This window comes from Drosophila nasuta, chromosome 2R, assembly GCF_023558535.2.
Source record: "Drosophila nasuta strain 15112-1781.00 chromosome 2R, ASM2355853v1, whole genome shotgun sequence".
Taxonomy (NCBI): Eukaryota; Metazoa; Arthropoda; class Insecta; order Diptera; family Drosophilidae; genus Drosophila; species Drosophila nasuta.
In genome coordinates, this window is record NC_083456.1 from 1323204 (window position 1) to 1350319 (window position 27116).

At 38.5% G+C, this 27116-nt stretch overlaps 6 protein-coding genes across 11 annotated transcripts in view; 4 read left to right on the plus strand and 2 right to left on the minus strand.

The window, feature by feature from the left end:
• Nucleotides 1–6: 6 nt before the first annotated feature.
• LOC132787679 (set1/Ash2 histone methyltransferase complex subunit ASH2) lies at nucleotides 7–3869 on the plus strand. Of its 2 annotated transcripts, XM_060794916.1 has the most exons (7): nucleotides 7–487; nucleotides 563–747; nucleotides 806–1150; nucleotides 2514–2897; nucleotides 2965–3245; nucleotides 3324–3581; nucleotides 3661–3869. In XM_060794916.1, the coding sequence occupies exons 1-7, from the start codon at nucleotides 321–323 to the stop codon at nucleotides 3763–3765; spliced, it is 1725 nt and encodes a 574-aa protein (XP_060650899.1). In that variant the 5' UTR covers nucleotides 7–320; the 3' UTR covers nucleotides 3766–3869. The 2 variants fall into 2 exon arrangements, with proteins under 2 accessions (XP_060650899.1, XP_060650900.1); XM_060794917.1 differs by lacking the exons at nucleotides 7–487; nucleotides 563–747; nucleotides 806–1150 and adding an exon at nucleotides 1454–1706.
• Nucleotides 3870–3953: 84 nt separating this feature from the next.
• LOC132787681 (uncharacterized) lies at nucleotides 3954–5637 on the minus strand. Of its 2 annotated transcripts, none has more exons than XM_060794923.1 (2): nucleotides 5517–5632; nucleotides 3954–5457 (listed from the first exon to the last, which is right to left on the minus strand). In XM_060794923.1, the coding sequence occupies exons 1-2, from the start codon at nucleotides 5535–5537 to the stop codon at nucleotides 4048–4050; spliced, it is 1431 nt and encodes a 476-aa protein (XP_060650906.1). In that variant the 5' UTR covers nucleotides 5538–5632; the 3' UTR covers nucleotides 3954–4047. The 2 variants fall into 2 exon arrangements, with proteins under 2 accessions (XP_060650906.1, XP_060650905.1); XM_060794922.1 differs by having other exon boundaries at nucleotides 3956–5441; nucleotides 5517–5637.
• A 245-nt stretch (nucleotides 5638–5882) lies between these two features.
• LOC132787677 (CLK4-associating serine/arginine rich protein) lies at nucleotides 5883–10224 on the plus strand. 4 transcript variants are annotated; one of them, XR_009632574.1, is made up of 6 exons: nucleotides 5883–6214; nucleotides 6304–8271; nucleotides 8403–8482; nucleotides 9009–9093; nucleotides 9188–9293; nucleotides 9374–9392. XR_009632574.1 is itself a non-coding variant. In XM_060794912.1 (6 exons), exons 1-6 carry the CDS (start codon nucleotides 6018–6020, stop codon nucleotides 9969–9971), a joined length of 3030 nt encoding a protein of 1009 aa, XP_060650895.1. In that variant the 5' UTR covers nucleotides 5883–6017; the 3' UTR covers nucleotides 9972–10224. The 4 variants fall into 4 exon arrangements, 1 of the variants encoding a protein (XP_060650895.1); XR_009632575.1 differs by having other exon boundaries at nucleotides 8403–8449; XR_009632576.1 differs by having other exon boundaries at nucleotides 8403–8437.
• Nucleotides 10225–11460: 1236 nt separating this feature from the next.
• LOC132785774 (bolA-like protein DDB_G0274169) lies at nucleotides 11461–12176 on the plus strand. Its single transcript, XM_060792048.1, has 2 exons — nucleotides 11461–11790; nucleotides 11846–12176. The coding sequence occupies exons 1-2, from the start codon at nucleotides 11521–11523 to the stop codon at nucleotides 12002–12004; spliced, it is 429 nt and encodes a 142-aa protein (XP_060648031.1). The 5' UTR covers nucleotides 11461–11520; the 3' UTR covers nucleotides 12005–12176.
• LOC132785773 (protoporphyrinogen oxidase) lies at nucleotides 11690–13846 on the minus strand. The gene has a single exon (XM_060792046.1). The coding sequence runs from the start codon at nucleotides 13761–13763 to the stop codon at nucleotides 12330–12332; it is 1434 nt and encodes a 477-aa protein (XP_060648029.1). The 5' UTR covers nucleotides 13764–13846; the 3' UTR covers nucleotides 11690–12329.
• Nucleotides 13847–26548: 12702 nt separating this feature from the next.
• The window catches only part of LOC132787701 (calcium-activated potassium channel slowpoke), a 42758-nt gene continuing 42190 nt past the window's right edge, over nucleotides 26549–27116 (plus strand). The window contains 1 exon segment of the mRNA XM_060794965.1: nucleotides 26549–26887. Coding sequence (XP_060650948.1) covers nucleotides 26552–26887 — 336 coding nt within the window. The 5' untranslated portion in view covers nucleotides 26549–26551.

The following is a 27116-nucleotide window of genomic DNA, read 5'->3' on the forward strand; positions in this document are numbered from 1 at the left end:
ATACTAGATTTCATATTTCTAGTCAAAAATTTCATGCCGCCTTATTTTTAACAAATTATTGTTAACGCAAATGTCTTTTTTTTTTTATTCCAAATTCAATCACTGCAAGGAATAAAAATTTCAAAATGTGCATTTTACATACATACATCCAAAAATAGAGTAGCCAAAAAGAGGACGCAAAATAGTATATTTTTATTAATTCATATTATGGTCATACACATAGATTGTAGCAACATCGATACATTGGCAAACCAATTTTGCTGCAGCTTTTGTTTGTTTACACATTTTGTGAATTAAAGTGTCGACAAAATATATTGAAGATGGAAGATTGCATAATGGATACAAATTCAAATACCGAGGCCAACTCAGATCTGAACTTCGGCATGGAGGACGATAAATCACAGTTGCCGGAACAACGCTCGTCTGCTGGCGGCATTTTATGTTCGGAAAGCAGAGAAACCCCAAACGCAGCCGGTGTTTGTTATTGGTACGAAACCATATATATACTTATATTGTTATTATTGATTGATTTATGATTTATTTACAAACTGGTTTTCTTCAGTGGTAAGGAGCGCAACCTAAACATTATTGAATTGCTGTGCGCAACGTGCTCCCGCTGGATTCACGAAACGTGCATAACTCACCAATTCGGCAAAGGAAGAATACTTCCCTTCATAACCAACTATATATTTGTTTGCAAAAACTGCTCTGGCGCGGGTCAAGAAAGCTTTCGCAAAAATCAAGCCAGTAAGTAAATCTATCTATCCATCCGCAAGGTGATATTTTATCGTTTATTCTGATGCAGCGATATCGCAGATGTGTCAATGTGCCATTGCCAACATGCAACAAGCTGCCCAACGCGAGGGTAATCATCAGATTCAGTTCAGCAAGGACAAGGAGATTATACCGTACATTGAGCAATATTGGGAGGCCATGACAACCATGCCGCGCCGTCTGACACAATCATGGTACTCTACTGTTCATCGATCCTTGGTAAAGGATGTGAACACGCTTTTTACCTATGAGGAGCATGTAGAGCACGGTGCAATGTACGGATTGGTGCATCAAGATCTGCGACTTATTAAACCCAACTACGAAATCATGACGAAAAGTGGCGCCCTACGACTCTCTGACGATGGATATATACAGGGTGAGATTAAGCTTATATGCTGATTGGGACAAGTATTGCGAAGTCTAATACTGGCGCAATTCAGTTTTATCGCATTCTGTTTTGCATAGTCTTCCAAATATACTCCTCGTCGTGAAGTGTGATTTTTCTCTCACTGCCGCTCTCTATTTTTGGTAGACGTTTGCTTCTCGTTCTGCTCACACACACATTCAGCATTGCTCTCTTTGCTGTCTTTGTTTTTTCTTTGCTTTTGCAATGCAAACAATCGAAACGAAAGTTGATCGTCATCATTACGTTTTGCAGTACTCAGCACATCAAATAAATTTATCGAGTAAACATCAACAACATTCAACTGCTTGAATCGTGTGGGTGTGGCATCTTGTCCTAGTTGATGTGGAGTCATTTTCTATAAAACAACACTTTGTATTTAATCCATTTGTGTGTGCTATCATTCTAACTGAATCACGACGCAATTTATATGTAATATATGTATGTATATTACTCTGATACATATAATACCTTGTCCTTCTAATGACGTCGACATCAACAGCCTCAATGGCTAACAACGAGGAGGACTGTAAGTCAATAACATCGCTAATTAAAAACATAAGCTGGGCACACTGGTTGAAATCAATTACACCGACAACTACAACTACAGCTATAAACAAGTAAGAGTGTGCTCGACTGTGAGATAGCTGCCACCTATTTTGAATAAAAGCTAAATATCGCGATATTTTTTCTCAAAATATTCCAAAATAAAAATAATATACCACAAAAATACTATATACATACCACAAAATACTATATACATACTACTATGTTACTACACTACTACATACTATGGTGTGCGAAAAATACCAGATTGTCAGCTGCAGTAACTAAGAACCCTAAGTAGGCGTTTTTGCCTTTACAAATGTATTTCTTCGACAATTTTTATCTGATCGCAACAAAATTTTCAGGAATCACAAAGTTAGTTAATATTGTATATACCAAAATTCGCGAATCTAGCTTTAAAATTACGCTTGTTCGATTTTTGTCGATTTGCGGAGGCGAAAGTGGGCGTGGCAAAAATAACAGCAAATGCTGTCGAAAATAAATTATAGCTCTATCTCTTGTAGTCTGCGATCCAGATCCAGATCTACCTGTTACATACATTTCCTGCCGGCACAAAGTTATACACTTCTACCCCATGGGTAGCGGGTATAAAAAGAGCAGATACGTCATCGTGGATCACTTAGTGTTTCTCATGGATTTAGATTTATTCATTTCTTTATATATAGAACATATTATTTTGATAAAATAGATATTATTATCAATGCGAAACACTCTTTTAATTACATTTAATTCATAAATATGAATGATAATGTTGTATTCATTTTTGCAGCCACTCTTGCGAAAAATAATAGACAGAAGCGCAAGTTCCCTGGGACTGATTCTGGAGGTCCAACAGGCAAAAAGGGACGCCCAAGCTCCGATATCGCAGCAAATGTCAAGCTGCCAGCCCACGGATATCCGCTGGAACATCCATTTAATAAGGATGGATATCGCTACATACTTGCCGAGCCAGATCCACATGCACCATTCCGCCAGGAGTTCGATGAGAGCTCCGACTGGGCGGGCAAGCCTATACCCGGGTGGTTATATCGCACCCTGGTTCCGCAGGTGGTTCTCCTGGCGCTGCACGATCGAGCACCACAGCTTAGAATTAGCGAGGATCGCCTTGCGGTGACTGGTGAGCGTGGCTACTCACAGGTACGCGCAACTCATTGTAAGTAAACGCTTGATATTTAATCTAAACATCCTTGAATCATTGCCATTGTCTGTTGAACTTGCAGCTGTGAATCGTGGTCGCTGGTACTATGAGATTACAATTGAGGAGATGCCAGAAGGTGCCGCTACACGCATCGGCTGGGGCAGAGAATACGGCAACTTGCAAGCACCGCTGGGCTACGACAAGTTTGGATACTCTTGGCGATCGCGCAAGGGTACGCGATTCACCGAGAGCCAGGGGAAGCACTACAGTGCGTCATATGGTGAAGGCGATACACTGGGCTTGCTTATTGAACTGCCAGAGCTGCACTCAATGGACTACCTGCCCAACACATTTAAGGATCGCGTAAGTCGATTTCATCTATTTAATTATATATGTACATATTTATATTGCAGTTTTTTCTCCTTGACTTTGATCATCTAGCCACTTGTTAAATTCAAATCGCATTTGTATTATGAAGACAAAGACAAAATTACCGAGACTCTTAAAAATCTTCATATCCTGCAAGGAAGTCGCATCGAGTTCTTCAAAAATGGCCATTCGCAGGGTGTTGCCTTTGAAGACATTTATGCTGGCAGCTATTTTCCAGCCATATCGATACACAAGAGCGCCACAGTCAGCGTCAACTTTGGACCATCCTTCAAATATCCCGCAGTATTAAACGACCGCAAGGCCAAAGGAGTAAGCAGCAAATAGCAATTTAATGAAGTAATTAAGTATCAAGCATATCATTATAATCTCGCATTCTATCTTTGTTCAGATGAACGATCGTGTTGAGGAGCTAATTACTGAGCAATGTCTAGCTGACACACTTTACCTCACTGAGAACGACGGCCGACTACGTCTCGACAATATAGGCCTGTGATTACAATTTGCGTGATTATTTGTCTGCCAGTCATATGCATCTACAGTGAATATCGGGTATATGCTACACTAAAAATGGGATAGAACAATTCATGTCTGTAAAAATATGTTGCAAAATAAAAAACATTAAACAATTTATTAATTTTTTAAACGTGTGCTTGGAAATTGCGTTCTGTAGGTTATCAGACTGTTGGCTGTTGACTAGTGATCGAAAATTGTTTAGTTTAGGTTAAACTTTATTGCTGTTTTTTTTTTTCCTTTTTGTATACAAGTTGAGTTTTGGCTACTTAAAGGCTTTGAATTTTGAGGCACTATACGGTATATAAAAGGCACTACTGGTAGAAAACTCCGAGCGCGGATGATGAATTGCCGCGGATATGGAGCGACCTGTTGAAGGAGTATTTGCACTGGTCGTGACCAAGGTCTTTCCAAGATGATGCAAATGCGGATGCTGGATATTGTGCTCTGTGGCGTAGAGTGATGAGCCCAACAATGAACTGTTGTTGCTGCTAGCAATGCTTTGACTAGATGTTGTTGCTGTTGGAGTAAAATCCTTTTGACGGTTTAGCGATGGGAGCACAATGCTATGCTTATTATTTAGGAATCGGCTAGCTGCCATAGGCATATTCCAAGCCGATCGAACGCCAGCTTGTTGCCGTCGCCCAGCGTTGCTCGCATACGTCCAAGCCGCCGATTTTGGCTGCAACTGTTTTTGTACCTGCACCTGCGTCAATTGCACAAAGCTCTGGTTTTTCAAAAGACCGCGAAAGCGCCGATTCGAATCCAAAACATTAAGAATGGGGGGCATTCGAATGCGAGATCGGAAGCGAGACACTGTTGCTGATTGAGGCATTGTGGAAGCCTGCGTTGCAGGCTGCTGGTGTTCAAAGTGTTCGTGACGCTTTCGCAAATTGAGGGCCACAGATGTGATCCGCAAATCCCTGTCGAGCATCGATACAAGATTCTGCTGATCAGGTCGTACATAGGTCCGATTTCGAGTAGTTGAAGATGATGCCTGCTGCCGTTCGACGGTTGGTGTCAGCAATCCATCATCATCATCATCGCCATCCTCATCCAAAACCCCATGTCCATTTTTCTCATCGAACTCATCAAGCGAGCTTAGGCTAAGATCTGATATGGAATCTATATCGCCGGCATCATCTGGCAGCAATGCGGTATTATGACGGCAATTGTCGAAACTATGTTGCTTCAAAGGCTTCGCTTTGCGTGCCAGTAAGCTTGGGAATTTTCTTTGCCAATCGGCAATCTCATGACGCAATTCAACCTCCTGCTGTTCCAGAAGAATCTCCTCCCCACTAAGCATTCGGTCGACCCGCTCCCAATCGAGTTTATTCTTCTTGATGGCATCATCTGCCCAGGGAATGGAGCCGATTGAACTGCGATCAATGCTGCTGGACGAGTATGGTACGTCTTGCAACTCCGAGTCGTCGTCCTTGTCAGCGTCCGGTTCCGGGTCATTCACATTGCTCACTGTGTTGTTGCTGTTGTTGTTGTTGCCGTCGTAAGAATATAAGGGCTCATCATCATGACAGCTCTTATCGTCGTCGCCGGAGGTATTTAATTGTGCACGTTGCTCTGCTCCGAGATAATAACGTCTACCAGACATTAGATGATAAACTGGATTCGGCAAACTGGTTGCGCTAGTTCCACCTTTAACTGTTTTATTGTTATCCTGTTTTAGTTATGCTATATGTATATTTTTACATTTGTGTGAAGACGGCGGCAACTTACAATCGTTTTGTTGTGGCTCATTCCAGTTTTGCCTCTTATTTACTATCCTCTTTATTTCCGTTTCCACCCCAACCCCACTGTGAAACAGCGCATGCGTAGAAATGCCTGTCAACATCGCTTCGTAAGACCGGCTTTTAAATTTATATATATATATACAATTTTAAGTCATTTTCATAAACAAAAAATATATATGCATAGTAATGTGCAACCCTATCCTGTTCACTTAATTAACCCCAATTAGTTTTTGGTATGCCGCGCAACCAAACGTACGTGAACAATCAAACCCAACCAGTTCCGGTTCAGGGCGTCGTTTCAGTGCGTTTCTCAACACTGACTTCATGTCATAGAGACGAAATGGAAACGAGCCGAGCTATTGAAAAACAGATTAACTTTGCCGGCCCAACGTGTGTGACTCTGTTTCAGTTTCTCTTGCTGTTTCGGTTTCTGTTACTGTGAAAAAATATCTTCGCATTTGGTGGTTTTAATTTTTCATGGATAATTATGTGGCACGAGGCTCGCAAGCAGGAACGACGCATTCGCGGCCTCATCGTCGACTATCGAAAGCGTGCCGAGCGTCGCCAATACTTCTATGATAAGATCCAAGCCGATCCAACACAATTCCTGCAACTGCATGGCCGGCGAAGCAAAATCTATCTTGATCCAGCTGTGGCGGCCGCCGGGGATGGCGATGCAATCATGCAAGTGATATTGAATGCACAAATAATAAACTGACCATACATTATAATTGTAATTAAAGTAAATTAATAAATTCTCTGTGACTTTGCAGTGTTCCTTGGCAGGGACAGCAGGATAATCTCATCGATCGCTTTGATGTGCGCGCCCATCTCGACTATATTGCACCTGTTGTCAAAGGGGGTGGCAATGCAGACGCAGAGGCTGATGCATGTTTAACGGCCGAGGAGCGTCAATTGAACTATGAACGCTATCGGATCCTGGCCCAGAACGATTTCCTTAATGTTAGCGAGGACAAGTTCCTTCATCAATTGTATCTAGAGGAGCAGTTTGGCGCCAACGCCCAACTTGAGACTGAGCGCAATTTGAACAAGAAGAAACAAAAGAGTAGTAGCAGCGGTGGTGGCGCCACTATAGGTTACTCCTACGACGATGTAAGTGATGCGGTAGCCACAGTTGCCATTGGTCCGCAGCCCTTTGGCACAGCAGCTGGAGCTGGTGCAGTGGCAGCCACAAGTGGCGCTGTCACCACTATAGGTAGCGTTGCGGCTGGAGAAAAACTAGGAGAGAATTCAGATGAATCGGACTCAGACATAGATATGGATGTGTCTATAGATATTAGCAAACTTGACACGGCGCAAGCGCACGAGCTGAACGCCTGTGGTCGCAACTATGGCATGAAAAGCAACGATTTCTTCTCGCATCTCACCAAAGATGCCGATGAAGCGGACGCGCTGCGCATCGCTCGCGAGGAGGAACAGGAGAAGATGCTGTTGAGTGGTCGGAAATCGCGGCGGGAGCGGCGAGCGCAAAAGGAACGTCGCATTGCCAATCGACCTTTTAGTCCACCGAGTTATGCGGCCAAAGAGGATCAAGGCAAGAATAAGGCCAAGGATGAAGACTCGGAGTCGCGTTCACCATCGCCAGCTGAAGGTGGTGGTGAAAAGATCACGTATATAACCTCATTCGGGGGAGAGGACGAGATGCAGCCGCATTCGAAGATCACTATCAATCTAACCAAGCCCGGCCAGACGTTGGGTGAATCGTGCATCAATGCCAGCAATGTTGGAGCAGCTGCTTCTGTGTCCTATGCACAGAAGGTCAAAGACAACTTGGACAAACTGAAGTTAATGAACGACACTGCAAAACGCAGTGGACGCAATCGACGCTCTTCGCAAAGTAAATCGCGCAGTCCCACTCGAGATCGACGTTTAAATCAACGTCGTAGCTACCATCGTCGCAGCCGCAGTCGCACTCGCAGCCGGCGAAGATCTCGATACTACGCCAAATTACGATCCCATTCCCGTTCCCGTTCACGTTCTCGTTCACACTCTCGATCGCGCACACGCTCGAGTTCCCGTCAACGATACGCCTCACGTAGTCCCAGTTATAAAAGATCGCGAAAGCGCTATTCTTATTCCTCGCGTAGCTCGAGCGCTAGCTCTTATGCAGCGAATCGACGGCGACGAACCCGTTCTCGCTCCCATTCCCGGTCTCGCACACGTTCGTGCTCGCGTTCTTGTTCCAGCCGACGGTATCGCGCACAATTGAATGCTAAGCAAATTGCAACGTCGCCTGCCGCCCAAAAAACAATATGCCTTAGTACCATAACCACGACGACGTTGACATCAACGGCTACAGCTACAGTTTCGGCTGCTGCTGCGCCTTCGCTGCCAATTAGGCAGGAACAACTGCAGTTGCATCAAAAAGCAATTAACCAATCACTATCATCATTAGCATCAGCATCAACAGTGCCTATGATCAGCTATCCGCTGCCAACTAGAGTCCTCAATATGACAACGACATCAAATAGTCAGAAAGCTGTATTTGCAGATGTGCAACAGCCAGCAGTTACGGAGCCACCTCCTCCTCCACTTAAACGATACTATGGACGCAAGCGCGGTAACGACACATCATCTTCGTCGGCCGAAAGCAGCGAGGCAAGCGGTGCCGAGGATGCTGAGGCGTCGACTGTCAAGCAACAACAACACTCAAGCAAATCTCTATTGCGCAACCGAGATCGAGATCATGATGACTCCGACGAGTTGGACTTGGATACTGCGTAAGTGAAGGCAACAGCCTTGTGGTAAAGTTGAGGACCAGCAAAGCAGAGAAAGCTATTTTTGATTATCCCTCGCTAAGTTTTGCATTGCGATTGATTTGACTGACAAATTAATTTATTGTATTTTCCAGTTCGGAGCGTTCGCAGCCGTTGTCATCCAGCACGGGTAATCAAACAGGCAAATATAGTTCTGCTACCGAAACCAAAGTCAGTAAGCAAAGCCAAAGTGTCTCATTGCCTCAATTAACTGGAGTACACCACAAAATTTCATGCCTCTTAATTGTCGAAATCAATGTGAATCAAACTCAATATCCTCCAATGGCTATTAAAATAACGGTTGACTTATCCTGGACAATTTTACAACCATTATGTGATAGTTAGATTCATCAATAAGATAAATAGTATATGCATTTTTAAAATAGTTCAGAGATAGTTTGACAAGTTACAATGAACATATACATTCAATTTACCAACGACATTTCATTAAATATTGAAATTAAAGAATCGAAAAAAAAGGACAAGAAAAAAGCAAACTGACATATTCATGACGAACACAGGGTAACTTGTAGTTGAGCATCTTTCAATAATTATCTTATATCGAATTTTCGAGATGTCAATTTATTTTTTTTAATTTTTACGCTATGACACTTTCGACTATTAAAAAAAAAACTGACTCCAACACCACCTACACTTTTGGAATTCTTGATAACTAAATAATAAACAAGTAACTTTTACAGGGATCTGGCTCATTAGCTGTTTCCGGAAGACCCAATCTACGAGAGCGTCTCAAGCGCAAGATGCAAAATCTGCTTAACAGGCAATGTAAGCCAGCGAGAAGTGTAGTGTGGAGTTCAAAAATACAAGAAAAAAACATGTACACGATGAGCTGTGACTAAAATTCATTCTTATTTTGCAGATAAGGCTGATAAAAGGGCAGAGATTGAGAAAACAGAACGGGAGCGACAGCTGCAGCAGGAGCGTGAGGATGAGATGCGAGAATTAGCCCTAAAGTTGAGGCGCAGGTGAGTAATCAGTTGTGAGTGGCTTAGTTGCTGTTTCGTGTTTTGCTTTTTTCGGCCCTCTCACATCTCTTTATTCACAGGCGCCGTGAACTGCGACATAAGTATGGAACTCCCTCCAGCGGCAAACTTTCAGATAGTGAGGGAGAGTCTGGAGGCTCGGAGGTACCAAGTCGCCTAGCCACATCATCCCTGCGTCGTAGTAGATTACGTAGTCACAGTCACAGTCGCAGTGTAAGTCCCAGTCTCAATCAGAGTCATAGTCGGAATCGGAACCAGCGATCACGTTCCCGCAGCAGCACAAATCGAGCGCAACGAAAACGGAGATCTCGCAGCCGAAGCCGTAATCGAAGACAATGCTCGCGTTCGCGCAGTAGACGTAGCGCTAGTCGGATCGAACGAAAAAGACGATCACATAGTCGGCGACGAAGCGGAAGCCGAGATCGAAGACCCTCCCGAAGCCGGCGCAGTCAATCTCAATCACGGCGACGTCGAATACGTGAACGAAGCATGGAGAGGATGCGCGAACGGGAACGATATAGACAACAGCAGTACGATCGCTCCTACGCCAGTCGAGAGAAAGAACCTCATCCACATGGAAGTAGCTTTAGTGGTGGAGGGAATCGAGGACGGGTGGTTATATCTGCACCTCCTAAGCTAAAGAAGCTGGTTGATTATTAGTGTGATCAGCGAATTCCTATTAAGGAATGTAAAGATACAAGACGCACGCTGTACTCTCCCCAACTGCTGTTTAATTGTTCTAGACATACTATTTTTCTATTAAAAACATGTTCTCTTACAGCTTTTTCGCACAAAAGCCTATTGCATTAAATATTTAAAATCAGTAAGTTTGTATTACTCTGTTGGATAAAATTATACCATAAACGTTTTATTACAAAATAAATCAGAAGCTCATGATGGGTCTTGAAAATAATCAATACCAGTAAATCTATCGATGTTATTGCCGTACAGTCAGAGTGGAGCTGAATAAACATTAACTCTAGAAACCCATAACAAAATATTTAGGGCAAATTAAATTAAAAAAGTTCAATATGCAATATGACTGAAAAATCCCAAGACCTCTTCGCAACTTGATGACGAATGACCTTGTTATTGTAGGAACATAGTAATATCATCCACGAACGCAAACAATTCACAATATTGTGTCTAAACTGAGCAGGTCATTTGTGAAAACACATGGTTAAAAACTATTAAAAATACATTTTTGGGTTCTTTAGATTTTATTGAAAATCCGATTTGGTAAAACAAAAATTATAAATAATAATGCTAACTGAGCTAATGTATTTAGAGTTAATACTTAGAGTCCAGTACTGCACAGTCAAATTACAATTTTAAATATATAACAAAAATAAAATAAATAGAAAACATATATTTTAAGTGAAAACATTACATTAAATCCACGGTTTAAATACATTTAATACTTCTCTTATATGCTGTTTAGACTAAGCTGCATCATAGAAATTTCCGTTAAGGAGAATCTTCCGCCGCATCATTCCATAAGCTCTGTGTGTAAGAGAAAGATGGCTAATGGAGCTGCATCGCTGATCATTCAGCATTGCTGAATCAGCAATGATTTTAAAAATGTATTTTGGCTAGTATTTGGGTATATTTATCTTATAAGTGCGATATCGATGCCAATCAGCTGGTTATTTAACTTGCAAATTTTGGCGGCTTAAAATTATTTCAAATTATTTTGAAATTCTTCAAAATATAAAAAGCAAAGTTGAAAAAAAGAAAGGAAAACCGCCAAGATCAATTTGGACACTTTGTATAGAAATATGATAGTTGCAGACCGAGTTGCTTATTATGATGTTAAACGTAAATTAGTAGTCAATTAATGAATCCTAAATAAAATGTAAATATACTTTTACTTTTTAATGCCCTAAGTGGCACACAATTCAATAAATTGCTTTTTTTTGGTTGATTTGTTTGTATTGCTTTTATTATTTTACTTCTTCCTGCCTGAGTTTGTTTACATTTTCACAGCTGTTCGAGTGATGCAGTTTTTGTGTGAATACTTCATCATTGAAGCAGATGTACTTCGTGCAAATAGAATGTAAGCTATTCGGTTTGAATTTTTATCGATATGCTATCTTAAAATTTGAGTATCGATGACGGAAATAATAGTCGATAATCGATACCACTTCAGAGCCGGCTGTCACTTTGTTTATGTAATTGTAATCAGCTGAGAGCAGATATTTGGAAAAATATGTTTGGTGTTAGTTTTCGTCATTTGGCTAGAGTTTCTGGAAGAAGCGGCACATCAATTAGCAAATATTCGATAGCAAAAATGTCACAGGAAAAACAGCAGTATCCACCCATAGAGACGGCCATGAGGAAAGCATTAACAACAGAGTTGAAGCCTCTGTTTTTAGACGTTTCAAATGAATCGCCAATGCATAACACTCCGAAGCAGGCCGAATCTCATTTTCGAGTACTTGTTGTGTCCGACAAATTTAACGATTTGACGCTGATCAAGGTGAGCTTTCTAAATGAGTCTTAATGTAGTAATTTGCAAATCCAATTTTTTGCAGCGCCATAGATTAGTTAACGATACAATAAAGAAAGCGCTTGAGGCAGCGGGATTCGAGTTTATGCACGCTCTGTCCATCGAGGCAAAGACACCAAAGCAATGGCAGCCCGATCATGAACCGGAGAAGAGTCCCCCGTGTCTGGGTGGATTTGGTAAATGAATGATTTAGAAATACATTATTGTATATAAAAATAATTAGCCAGTTTGCTAAAATTATGATTAAACGCGACAAGTTTACCTGTAGCGCCAAAGCCCTCGGCTTATGTCTTAATTGAGCTTAAAGAAGAAATATACGCTGAACGTTTTGTTCTCGGACTAATTATAATTTAAAATTTGTAAGAGTTGGAATCCGGCCTTAAGTCTCGTAAACTAAAAAAAATTGTATCTTCATTGCTCGTATTGCCGGTCGGCGCTTGGACAATTCACCAGTCAGATATACACGTAGATTGCTTATAAGCCTTAAGCCTGTAACCACTAATTTACTTTTAGATTTCCAGCAAGTTATCCACTTGATTGCGCGCAGACAAAATAACATCGTTGATGCCTACGCCATCGTATGCTGCTCCACACAGCGACAATGGCAGCTTATAGCTTTTAATGTATTCCCTGATGCCCTGCACGCGTCGCTTGTGACCCACGGTATACTGAGGAATGCACTTGTGCAAGGTGTGCACCCGACTGAACTTTGGATCCTCCATAATGCCCAGTATGCGGCGCACTTGCTGCTGCGCCACGTCCCGCAGTTCCTTCTGGCTTGGAGGCGGTTGCTGTCCAAACCATTTATCGAACCAGTGCCCACCCATCATTACGGTGATCACCGTGTTTCCAGCCATGTCGAAGCAGCAGCTGTCGAATATTATGCCCAACACAGGCAAATTCTCCACCGGCGGCACCAGTAGACCAAACCCATTGTGCTTCAACAATTGATCATTGTCGTACTGTAAGTTGACTACGACGACATCTACGTAAGGAATGCTCAATAGTTGAGCCGACAGCGATGGATGCTGCGCCTTCGTCAGCTGCGCCAATTGGTAAGCGGGCAGTGAGCTGACCACATGCGAAACTGGCACATCTGTATTTTTGAAGCTCATTACTGCTTTGTCAGCACCATTGAAGCGCAGATTATGACATTTGCTGTTTAACTGGACATTCACATTGCGCTCTGTCAGATACTTGCGTAGGCTGCGCGGCAGTTGTTCCAGGCCATCCTCCAGACTATACATGGCCCACTTCTCTTTGCAAGCTCGTTTGTATAAGTTGGACTCGACTTGAATTTTGTCTTTTAGAGCATTATATTTATCATTGAAGCGCGAGTACAAAAGACCCTTTAGAACGCCGCCATACTTTTGTTCGTGCTCGAAAATGGATTCCATGAGGAATCGTACACTTATCTCCCGTGCGTCGCCAGCACAAATACCACAAATCATTGGACTAATAGCATAGTCGGCTATCTCATTACCAAATCTTCTTTGCACGAAGCTGTAAATGGACTCATCCTGGTTTTTGGCCACTACACTGTCGGCTGTGGTTAAGTCGTGGATGAGTGCTCTGTACAGTGGCTTCGAAAACGGAGGCACGACGCTAACTAAGCCCCTTGGACTGTTTGGCAGCATACAGATCTGATTCTTGGCATAAAGCATTCGATTCCTGGCAGACGCATGACTGCTGGGTATCGGTTTAATTGGCAGTTGCAGCTCCTCCACCAGCTCCAATGTATTGGCACCCGGCAATCCTTTGGGCCGTATGGTCCGTGGTCCGGATTCGAAAAAAAATCCCTGGTTCTTATGCCATTCTGACCGAATCCATCCACCGACTCGCGGCGAGGCCTCGTAAATTGTGAATGGTTTGCCAAATCTGCGTAGTATATAATATCCGGCTGATAAGCCACTGATACCGCCACCAAGAACGGCTGTTTTCATCGTGAAACTTATATGTTGATATTACGTGCGCGACAACAAAACTAATTGTTGCCAGGGTCGCCTAAGGAATTAACAGATGAACTTAACAGCTACTAGCTAGTGGCGGACACGTATCGATGCCACAATCGATGTATCGATTTCTTAAGTTAGGTATCAAAGTAATAACAAATTATTAACTATTAAAAATATTAGTCCCTTCGATAATTTTTTTTAAACCAAGTTGGAACATTTGTTTTAATGTTGATAAATACCAAGTTTCGAAAGTTACTGAAAATTTCCTATAAGTAGAACCTTACCCCGCATCGTTCCATACGTGACTGTGTGTAAGAAAGGGATGGCTAATGGGTCGCATTATCAATGATGCGAAAATAATTTTTTTTTAGTATATATATTTATATATATTATATATTTATTTCGATATCAACGGAAATCGGCTGATTATATTCTATTTTGACCAAGTGAATCTGCTTCAATGATGCAGTTTTTTTATGCAAGTGCTTACACCAAGACTGCATCACGCGAACAGCTGTTTAGGGCTGAAAAGTAAACAAACTCAGACAGGAAGAAGAAGAATAACAAAAGCAATAGAAACAAACCAACCGAAAAAATGACAATTCAATAAATTATACGGCACAGAGGGCATTCAAAAAGTAAAAGTATACATAGGTTTTATTTAGAATTCGTCAAATGCCTCTACTTCGACCTGTAACGATCATATTTCTATACAAAGTGGCCAAATTGATCGTTTTGTCGATTTTTATTAAACATTCTCGGTCTATTTCCTTTCATTTTTTTTTACTTTTTTTTTTAAGATTTGCAACAAACAATTTGAAATAATCTTAAGGCGCCAAAATTTGCAAGTGAAATAGCCATCTGATTTCCATCGATATCGCACTATTTCGATAAATATAATACAAAATATTAAAAAAAAAACGCGAAAAGGATCAATTCGGCCACTTTGTATAGAAATAAAAAATTTGCAGAGTGAGTTGCTTATTATAATGTAAAACAGAAGGAAGTAGACAATGAATAATAAATAAATATATATGTATGCACTTCTACTTTTTGAATGCCTTCAGTGGCGCATAATTTATTAAATGGTTGTTTTTTGTTGATTTGTTTCTTTTGCTTTTTATATGCTTCTTCTTCCTGGCTGAGTTTGTTTACTTTTCACCCCTAAACAGTTATTTGTGTGATGCAGTTTTGGTGTATGCACTTGTGTCATAGAATTGCATCATTGAAGCGGATGTACTAGGTCTAAATATATGTAGTTTAAAAAGCATATTATCTTGGAGATTGCTTTGGAAATTTTCTTCATTTTAAATGTGATATTCCAAATTTCGAAGGGCATCCACTATTGACTTTCGATTCCGCACGATTCCGATTGTTAAACTCATTGTCTCACCATTGCCATTAATTTGAAACCATTGGGGATTTGAAATAATTACTAAAGGTAGGTACAATTATAGGTTAATTGCCGTATACATAATGCATAGTTAAAAAAAAATGTATTGTAACGGATTACCCGTTAAGTGGTCAATGGTATTTCTGCTTTGAGTTTTATTTTTATAACTATATGGTATTCTATTTAAATGCGTCAGGTGTGTACGGCAAAATATTAAAAAAAAAAATACAATACGTTTAAATTAATTAAATTAGTAATATTATAAAGATTGCGGTCTTCTGACTGAAATAAACGAAAACATTCCTAAAGCAATAATAATTATTGAATAATATAATAATAATAACGTAATGATTATTATTTGAGTTTTATTTTTTGCTTAAATATCCAGCATACGTAATAAGGACAGAAACTTTGTATATACATATACATATGTATTTAGTACCTACATATTGTTTTATTTCCCTTTTTTATTTAAGAATGTCCACATAGTATTTATATTTTAAGGTTCTTCATTCAAAGTTAAATTGAAATAAAGTTTTTCTCGTTTTAGATGTGTAAAGGTTTCAGCTTATGGAAGCATAAATATTAAGCATACGCTACGTGGACGGAACGTTCAGATTTCAAAGCACATGCTTTCAATTGCATGCATGCTTATACTTATATTCGCCAAGCATTTTGGCGCCAGTTTTAAGCTCTGGCTCCCATGTCAGGCCCCCAGCACTCCGAAAAAGCTCAACGGCGAGCCTGAGCTGCATGGTGCTACGATTCGACCGATTTCGCAACGCGCAGAATTGTATGCGCTGCTGACGAGGAAGGTTGATTCCTTTGACTACTCGCGTCGTGTGCCTGTATGAAAAGTAAAAAAAAGTTCCTTAAAAATATATATAGATGTACATACATGTTATACCGTGAAAGTGAAAAATTTTCTAACTGCGTAGTCAATAAAAAAAGAATCGCTAGCAAGATGTTGAATTCATATTGAATACGTGAATAATTATTGTTTTGTAGCAAAAATGTTGTTGATTGATACATAGGCGATATAAATTCTGTATTCGTTTCTAGTTTGTAAGTGAAACCAAAAAAAAAAAAACAGGAAGATGAAAAATGAGTATTTGGTGTGCTACATATGTATATACATATTTGTATAGAGAAAATTTAATTAAAATGTAACGAAAGAATGAAAGATATGTGTGTTTGCGCGTAATCGAAAATCGAATATAATGTGAAATATAATCAATAAAGAAAATCTGATATAAAATATAACAATATATATCCAACTGTGACTGTGAAAACAACAAAACGATAATATATTTAACAAAATTTTGTGTTCAGACTATGCTGCAAATTAAATTTTCCATATGTACATATGTATATAAGGAGCCAGCCCGACTTTAGCGCAGGAAAAAGAACATTCATTGGACACTTACATATATACGCTCCCACATACATGTATAGACACAATGGTACATACCCACTGCACTACTTTCAGGTTGAATCTCACAAAACGAGCGCTCAAATGTTCTGAATGTCGGTGACGACGAGCAAGCAAAACGACAAAGCCAAGCGAAAGGACACGATGTTAAAGTCGATGGGCAGCCGAAGATATAGTTGTATCGTTTACAGTTGTTATTGCTACTTTGCTACTACAACTGCTATTGCCTTTGCTATTGCTATTTCTGTTGCCGAGTGAGCTAAGCTCCCTACTCTTGATCTCTACTCTAGCTTCGTACACTTCGTTGACATCGTCATCGCTATCGCCACAGCCGTCGTCATCGGCAATGTAATTTTTGTTGTTTTCCTCTCTTGGTCCTTCGTGTTGGCTTACGTCGACCGCGTTTGTCGTTGTATATGTGTGTCAGTCAGTTTTATATATGCTAGACATCTGCATGAGTGTGTGAGTCGTGACCGTGTGCGTGTGTATATTGCAATGTCGGGCATCAGATACCTACAAAGAAATTAAGCTCATAAGAGTTCAATGCGCGCTTGGCGAGTCAGCCAGTATGTTTACATATTGGTACTGGCAACACTGCCAAATTTAAAAGAGAAAATGAGTACAATAATTAATTTCTAGTAAGTTCCTGTTCAAATAATATTGACTGAAGAGTACGTATTTATATATCCTGTGATTAAAACAGTGAGAATTAAGTCTACATCAGTGAATTGTCTGTGAGTGTGTCCATCATGTCCTAAGGAAGTGTATTTGTATACCTCTACGTATGTAAGTTTGTGTGTGTGTGTGTGTGTGTTTGTGTGTGTGTGTGTGTGACTGTGTGTTGGGGATACGAAACTAAAAAGTAGGGCAGTGTGTTTCCCTTTCAAACATAGGCTGCATCAACTCATGAAAGCGTTCATTGCCTCGTACATGCTTCATGCGCGCGATTCGAATTCGTTTCCTGCACGTCCATTGCCCTGCTGCTGACATATGTAAATGTAAATGGGATGGGTGCCTTTGCCGCTTTATCAGTCTTTCGGTATAGCCACACACTACAGTTGATAACAATTTGTGTTTACAATAAATTCACTCCTATAATAATAGACATCACAAATCGCACTAATAGATGATATTGAATTTTATAAAGTGCGTTTGCTTAACATAATACAGTGCGGATCCTTAACATACATTTCAGTGTGCCTTTAAAATTGAAAGATAAAATATAACATATGCATAAACGAGTATTCGGACTACTTCTAAAGCGCCTGCGTCAATATTGCGAGTGAGAGTGAGAATGAATGTGTGTGGGAAAGTTCACAAGAGAGAAAGTACGACACCGAATAAGCTTGTCAGTAATGAGAGCACGTTGCAAAAAGTCGACGCTCAGCTGCTGATTTTGCTTTGCATTTGCTTCGCGTCTTTATTTATTTATTTACTATTCATATTGTCCTTCTCACTGCCGTTGTTAAATTACTTACTATACTTTTAGTTGTCGTGGGCAACAGGAAATTAATAGGGCAACATTTTGTAATAGCAATATATAATAACTTTTCAAATTTTATTTATTTTACGCAAGTGAAGTGAATAAACATTAAACATTTTAAAGGAATTTGCCTATAAGTAAGCAAGAAAAGTGTTAGCATCGTTTTCAATGCAAATTTATTGATCAAAATCAATTCTAATCAAGAAACGCACAATGTTTTTTAAAACGGAATGCTAAAGAGACATAAATAACAAATTGCAACAAAAATACAAAATTTATTAATGAACATAAAAATATGATAAGTTGTATACGGTGAAATAAGAAAGAAAGGAAGCACGGGTAAAAATTGTATTACAATCGCAAAGAACGGAGGTGTAAAAAAAATATCAATAGAATTTCCATAAATAAATAATAATTAGCAATAAATATTAACTGCAATAATTCTACAACAAATCGTCTACACTTTGATGTGCGATTTGAGCGTGTGAATGTTGGCAGCCCTGGAGCCGTGCCTCGGTGGTTTAGCCTGTACTAGGTGAGTAAGTCTATATTCCTAAGTGAGGTTAACTGACCCCATTTTATATTCCCCTTACATATTATCTTCATACATTCAACGTATATAGTACATCAAGATAAGACTACTTTCCCGTCTTGTGGTTCACACACAATTTTCAAGAAGTAAATATGAACACGGACCCAAAAATATTGATTACGGTTGTTATTTTAAGGGCAACTCGAAAAGAAATATACCAAAACAGAAACATAGTACTTGCACTACTTGAAACTGATACTGAAAACTGAAACTGAAACTGAACACTTAGCATGGCCAGCTGGTGTCCAAATTGTCATGAACTGCCACCGTTTTATCCACCCATCTCTCCAAAGGTAAAGCCACATTTAAAAATAAATGTTTTAATGCTTCTTGTGCCGAAGCTAGCAATACAAGTACTGGCTGTAGATGTGCAATAAGTCTTCAATCGATTTATCATTTCCGAAGGCATCATCATTTATTCATTTGCTCGCTACTGCTAGTATTGAGAATTGAGTTTTTCTTTTATTGTTGTTGTTTTTTTTTTATCAACAATGTTTGCCTATGTATTCGAATGTAACCATGCCTCAAATACAGACAACAGTTCTAATAAGCTGGAGATTGCTTTCTGTATACTTATTCGCCTCTAGTGGCTACAACAGCAACACCAACAGCAGCAGTTCGCAAGACCTCTGAAAAAGTGGAACAAACAAACACACACACACATGTATACAAAAGAATATCCAAGTCCAATGTAAGCCCTTTGGCCTTGGTCATGTCGAGACGGTCAGCAATCAGCGTGCAAAGTACTAACCATAAATTGCTCAAAATGTCGAAGGGTATTTGTCAGTGCGTTGCTTGTCACTTGCTATTTGTCTCTCTCTCTCTCTCTCTCTCTCTCGGTCTTTGTTTCTCGTTCTCGCTATCTTAGTTCTTCCCAATTTCTTTGTTGTTCTACTAGATTTTGACAGACATGTGTCAACTTATCTGGCCATGTCCAAGCCGATGCCTTAAAATCAATAGTTCGCAATGTAAATTATTACTACATGGCTGTTGTCGTGTGACTTCATCCGGTTGATTGCCAACTGCACATTCTGTCCCCCGCTGAAACGACAAATTAAGCTTAGTTCATTGATTATGCATTATTTATTTTAATATGTATCATTGTGTCGTTTAGTTCAACAGAGTTAGTCACGCTGTATCGACTGTATAGTGTACGGCTGCTTGAATGTGAGCCTACTAGTAAATAGTTGTAACAATCACCGTTAGAACGTTACCAAACACAGTTATTTTTGTGAAAATTCATGAATTTAAATTAATTTTATTTCACTTACATAATTATTTAAAGTATTTTATAAACGTGCTCGTAGCCAAATGTTCAAATTCTAAATAATATACCTGATACCCAATGTGAAAGCCTTTTTATAAAAAAGTTTATCTAAATACGCTACAGTTTAGTTTACTTTGGTTTAATAATATGCATACAATAAAGCACTCTAAAAGTTAAAACGGATGTGTCCAAGATTTAAAGCATAATTCTGTATTATTGATTACAGATGACACGATTTGCGCGTATCAATCATTTTCATTCAGCACATTGTTGTCATATCCTTCTTCCCTATTGAGACCAGGTATATGTTACATATACATATATATATGTATCCTACAGCCTGCGAAGTTAATTTAACAGGCAGAAACGATAATATTCGATCCTAAGAATTAAAAATTTTTAGACAGTATGTCTAAGTGGGTGAATCTAATAGTCAGCATCAGAAACACGAAATTATATTCTACTTTGCGAATATAGTATGTCCATGTAGTTTATTTCAGAAAATATAACGTTCTACCGCATCATGTCATAGTCGGCTGTGTGTAAGAAATAATTCAAAAGAGCGTTCGTATCCTGACTGTGGGATAATTTTGAATATTAGCAAAACAGTGCGATATTATTCTTAATATATAGTATGTACGAAGTTCATACACTGCAAAAATACTAAAATATACTTAAGACTTTATTTTAGCTTTATTGAAGATAGTGCGATATCAATGAAAGTCAGTTGATTATTGCACACAAATCAATATTTTTTTTACCTTTGTATACTTCGTACCAATATGGCAGAATGGTATTATAACTTCATGCCTGTAGTGAATGTATATAACAGACAGAGGGAGTCATCTCTGACCCCATAAAGTATATATATTCTTGATCAGCGTCAACAGAGAAAACGATATAGCAATGTCGTCAGTCTGTCTATCATACATACGGACAGTCTCAAATTTTTGCCACGTTCATTTCCGCCCTCGCAAATTGAAAATATTGAATAACAAGTGTAATTTTAAAGCTAAAGTGATACGGACACACAATAAAAACCATAATATTTATGACTCCTGAAAATTTGGATGCGATTAGATGAAAATTGTAAAAGTTACTCAAGAAATACTTTTGTGTAGCTGCTTTGGCTGACAATCTGGTGTATTTTTAATGTACTATATCAATATATAAAATAAAGCATTTGGAATATTTTTTAATTTTGGAGTATATGAATTTGGTATATTTTAATACCGCACTGTCTTGGTCTTATTCAAAATGGGCAGCTGGTATCTCTCAGTCGAGCACACTCGACTTTAAATTTCTTTCTTGTTTTTAGTTGATTTGTTTGTAATAGCTTTAATATTATTCTTCCTGAGTTTGTTTACTTTTGCAGCAATAGCTTTAGGGGCTGTACGAATGTTGTTACTATAGTGTATGAACTCGCATAATAAAACCGCGTCACATAAGGAGGTGCTCTAGGTGTAAATACGGAATTGGGTTTGAATTAAATTGGGATTTTGTAGTTGAATATTTTCGATTAGTGACTCTCACCTATTTTATATCAAGGTTTCGACATTTCGTTAGTATTTTTGGGGCCAACTATGTAGATAGTAAATATTATATATGTCATGGACATCGATAAAATATTTCTTGATAGTTTAGGGTATTGGGAATCCTGTGGCAATTACACACTTGTGTTTTCATATACAATAATAATAATAAATGCGCAAATCATTAAAATGTGCCTTGGAGCAAAGAATGATTGATTTGAACTAGTCTAGCTTCTAATTCTCATTGGACAATCACAAAATACAATCTTAAGAGACTTTGAGCGTCAATAAAACTGCAGTCATAGTGATTATTTACTTTCCGCATGAACAAACATCTATGTATGCATATATTCAGTTTAGGCTTTTTATTTATATATTTACTGATAACGCATCAATAAGATTGTGAGACGTAACAAGTACAGCAGCTTATAAAAATGAATCAAAGTTTGAATAACATTAATCCATTCGTTTTTCGAATGAATTTATTGACTTTTCTTACGGAGGTTTATTTAAAAGTATTCCCAAGATAATAAACATTTTATTGATACACTTTATTTAATCTTAAATCTATTTTATATAATTACAAAATTTTGTTTTGTATTACAAAATTTCAGTTAATTACAGTAAATATAATAAATGTTGTTTAATCGATTTTTCTTTAATAAGAAGCTAGTTAGTTGGGTTAGTTAAATACACAACAGTTAAGTTGCTCCATTTATCGACTTTTTAAAAATCTTGTAATATCGTTGAGACTGTCGAATGCTTAAATTACAAGCCGGACAATATTTATCTAGTAACTGATAATTGCATAAAATGTCTATGCGCGATCACTTATTGCGTTTTTGTGAATACAAATAAGAGTGAATGCTACAGTCAGGTGGGCTCGACTGTGACATACCAGCTACCCATTTTCAATATAACCATATTCTAAAAATATATTCAATTAATATACCGACAAGTAAGAAAGTTACAGTCGAGTGTGCTCGGCTGTGAGATACCCGCTACCCAAATTTAGTAAAGCCAAGATATTGCGGTATCATTCATATCAAAATATACCGAAAATACTAAAAAAATACTAAAAATATACCGAATGATATGTTTGGTATATCGATATAGTACACCATTCAAAATATACCATAGACGGCATAATATACCAGATTGTCGGCCAAAGCAACTAAGACCCATAGTATGTAGGCGTTTTTGTCCATACAAAAGTATTTCTTTAATAATTTCCACAATTTTTATCTGATCGCAACCAAATTTTCAGGAATCATAACTACTATAGTAATTTTGTATAAACCAAAATTTTTTTGATTTGCGGGGGCGGAAGTGGGCGTGGCAAAAATTTGAAACAAACTTGATCTGCGTGCAAACATAACAAATGCTGTCGAAAAAAAAAAAATTATAGTTCATACGGACGGACGGACAGACACACAGACACACAGACGGACATGGCTATATCGTCTCGGCTGTTGACGCTGATCAAGAATATATATACTTTATAGGGTCGTAGATGCCTCCTTCTACCTGTTACATACATTTCCTGCCGACACAAAGTTATAATACCCTTCTACCCTATGGGTAGCTGGTATAAAAATACTAAAATACACCACAGGCTATATTTGGTATATCGGTGTAGTGCTACATTCAAACTATCACCCCATTGCAGTATATCATCTTGGCTGTTGATGCTGATCAAGAATATATATACTTTAGTTACATACATTTGCTGCACGCACGAAGTTATAATAACCCTCTTACCTATAGGCTATAAATATGCGCATATAAAAATGTATCGTAAAATAGCTATGGAGAACGTCAATGAGTTCATACATAATTTCTGGAAAACTTAAAAAATTTCACTACTGCCCTTCAAGACATTTATCATAATATAAATAAAGTTTTATGATATTCAAAAAACCACTAAATTAATTTAAATCATACATAAAAGTTTGCATACCTTTTATAAACCCAAAACTACGATTATATAATGTATATTTTTCACTAGATTTTTATACAACACTTATTTCTCATTATGAGTATTGATTACAATTGAAATTCCTAGAATGCTATTAGAAAACTGGTTAGATGACTGATCAAAACCAAATAGCATTCGTCATTGTCGTAATGCTCATTGCCAGACGTTTTCGGAAATTCGCAAAATTTGTCTAACATATCCGACAGTTTGAAAAATATTTATTCACGAATTTGTATTTGATAAGAAATAAAATTGTATTTGATAAGCTCAAGCAATATGAGAAATTATGGTCAGCGAAAAAATATACTCAGTTTATACAACACAAGCTCAAAATATACAAAGAGGGGATGTTCTGCTACATACTATGCTTAGGCCTCGTAACGGATAGCAATGCTCCGCCGGAAATAACAAACAAAACGCGTAAATTATGAAACGACAGCTAACTTGCAACATGGCGTGACAAGGCCGAGTTAAGCTAAGTTAACTTGGTGCTCGCCGCGCTGCTAAAGAGGCAAAAGCAGGCAGTCGCTAAAAGTTCGACGGGCACCAGGTCACAGAAGTAAATGCCTTTGTGTGAGTATGAGTGTGTGTGTGTGTGTTTGTGTGTGTCTGTCTGTCTGTGTAAGTGGGCCTCTATCAGAACAAGAGAGCTAATAATTAATTTATTAATGTTTGCCCCTTCTGTTGTTCTTATTGCAATAATAATTCACTCTTGGCAACTCACGAACACATTCAGCTACGTAAACACACATATTCGATTACATATGTACATATGTATGTACACATTTACAAATGGTTCTCATCTGTTCATTTAGGAATTAACCGTTAACGATGAAAACCAAAAATTGAATATTCTTGTTATAATTTAAACCTCACATTCGACAGTAAAATGTGTGTTTAAACAATCCTAAGTCTTAAATAAATGTAGACAAATCTTTAGCGAAATGTACGAAATATGCATATAATTCGCCCTATTGTAGTGAACGATAGTGGGCGTCTGTTGTTGATCAAGGTGTATACTTTCTTTTTGCAATAATTAATTTCAAACTTGTCTCCTGCCCTGACAATTCTCGCGGTTAAGAGGCAGAGAAAACAAATAAGATACAGTTGAGTGTGCTCGACTGTGGGAGACCACCTACCCATTTTTGATAGATGCAAAATATTGCGGTATTTATTTTAAAGTACAATATATCGAAATAATATACCACAAAAGTAATTAAATATACTAAAGGCTATTTTAGGTTTTGATACAGTACCATATTAAAAATATACCAAAGTGTGCCTAATATAATATACCAGATTGCCAGCCAAAGAAGTTAAGACCCCTAGTAAGCGTTTTCCCCATACAAATGTTTTTCTTTAATATCTTCGACATTTTTTATCTGATCGCAATCAAATTTTCTGAAATAATAAAGACCATAGTTATTATTGTTTGCATCAAAATTCACTCTCTCTAAAACTATAAAATAGACATACCAACATGGCTATATCGTCTCGGCTATTGACGCTGCTCAAGAATATGTATACTTAATAGGGTTGGAGATGCTTCTTTCTGCTGTTACAAACATTTCCTGCCGGCACGAACTTATAATACCCTTCTACCCTATGGGTAGCGGGTATAAAAATAGCTCTCGCTGCCTTTCTCATGCACATGCTACTAGCGTCAGGAGATAGCATGCTGGCCGGTTGACAAGCCTTCGGTCTTAGTTGGGACTCTTCGTAATCGCAGCGCTTTTATACGTTTTTTTTTTATTCAATTTCAGTTTGCGCGGGACAGTTGGGCTGTTCGTTCGTTCGGTGCCTCCATTTTGTTCAGTGCGTGTGACTGTGATGTGATGTGGGTGAAAGACACAAATGCAAGTGTATAATATAAAAAATACACACATACTATATGTAGATATATGTATGTACATATTTTGCATATATACGAAATATACACAGTGTGCAAGCAGTGATTCATTAAGTACGTTGGCCTCAACAGAATAGCGTGCACATCTTTATAAATCACACATATTTAACTTGTAAAATGAATAATAATAATTTATTAATAAAATCGTGAAGTCGTGTCTAATTAAACGGGTTTGAAGTTTGCCCTATGGGCCATATTGCTCAATATTTGTACAAAGTGCTTCTAAATAATTGTATATTGTCGTATGCCGACCAATGCTGACATCTTGAGTAAATCGTCGTCGCATTCTGTGTTCTTTTCTGCGTTTGAGTGTGTATGATCATTGTGCGTGTCGCCTACATTGCGAGATCACTTTAAAAATAAAAGATTTGTTTTGCTGCTATTTTTAAAGGCTTGCCAAGTTTTCGTACCGTACCGTTCCATTCCGTTCTGTACCGTTCCGCTCCGCTCCGATCCGTTTCGTTTCGATCTGTTCCGTTTCGCTGTCGTTGTTGTCGTTGTCGTTGTCGAGGTGCTGTGTTGGTGGCGTCATTGGCCACTTGGCCATGTTCAAAGTTGTCTGGGGCTCATATGCACTTGAAGTATAGCGAGTATTGTCAGTGTCAGCATCAAAGTGAGCAAAAACATCAGCTACAGCGTCAATATCAACATAAATACCTAGCCCCAACGTCAACCCGAGCTGAGCCAATCCGATAATCATATTCATAGATTAGTACATTGCACATATAATTAACAAGTATATATAGAAGTCTGGCGAAATGTAATCAACTGAAATGGCAAGCGGTTTGATCGGCGCAAATATTACCGACATGCCAAATGTAAGCATTAATTAAAGTAATTCATTTCAGTTCTACAAATTTGTTAAAATTAATAGATGAACCCAGTTTCTAACAAACTTATTTCCATTTACTGCGTTATACATACGTTTTGTCACACGAGGCAATAAGGCATTCTTGAAAATGTCAAATGTGACGTACATTTGTGTAATATATCGCCAGATTCATGTTTTGTTTGTACTTGTAATTGCCGTTCTGTCCTAAGATTTGTGTGTCGCCATAAATATATTTTTAGTACTAATAAATACTATATATATGTTACGTATGTTAATGCTACTGCTAATTGATATTATCCTTCTGCTCACAATATATAATATATATATAATATATTTTATTGTACACATATTGCAGGGGATGTCGGGGTGTGATCAAAGCACTGTCGAATCATTGGCCGATGATCCAACAGATTCACCATTCGATGCCGATGATTGTCTTAAAGTTCGTAAATATTGGTGCTTTCTGCTATCCAGCATATTCACATTCCTTGCTGGGCTGCTCATTGTGCTGCTATGGCGGGCATTTGCCTTCGTCTGCTGCCGCAAGGAGCCGGACCTGGGACCCAACGATCCCAAACAAAAAGAGCAGAAGGCGTCACGCAACAAACAGGAGTTCGAGGGAACCTTTATGACAGAAGCAAAAGACTGGGCTGGGGAGCTTATCTCGGGTCAAACAACAACTGGACGAATTTTGGTAAGTTTTTCTTGGTTCATATGTTCAAATATTTCACGTCTATCCATATCAACGCCACAAAGAACACCAAAAATATATCAAAGACAATCTGCGCAGATAAATTTTATGTTTTCATATTGTTATGTTTATACGCATCATTTATAATAATAATTACAGCCCATAGAATTTCAGAAATAGTTATGTATTTACTATAGAGTTATAGAGTCATCTTAGAGCAAATCTCTGGGAT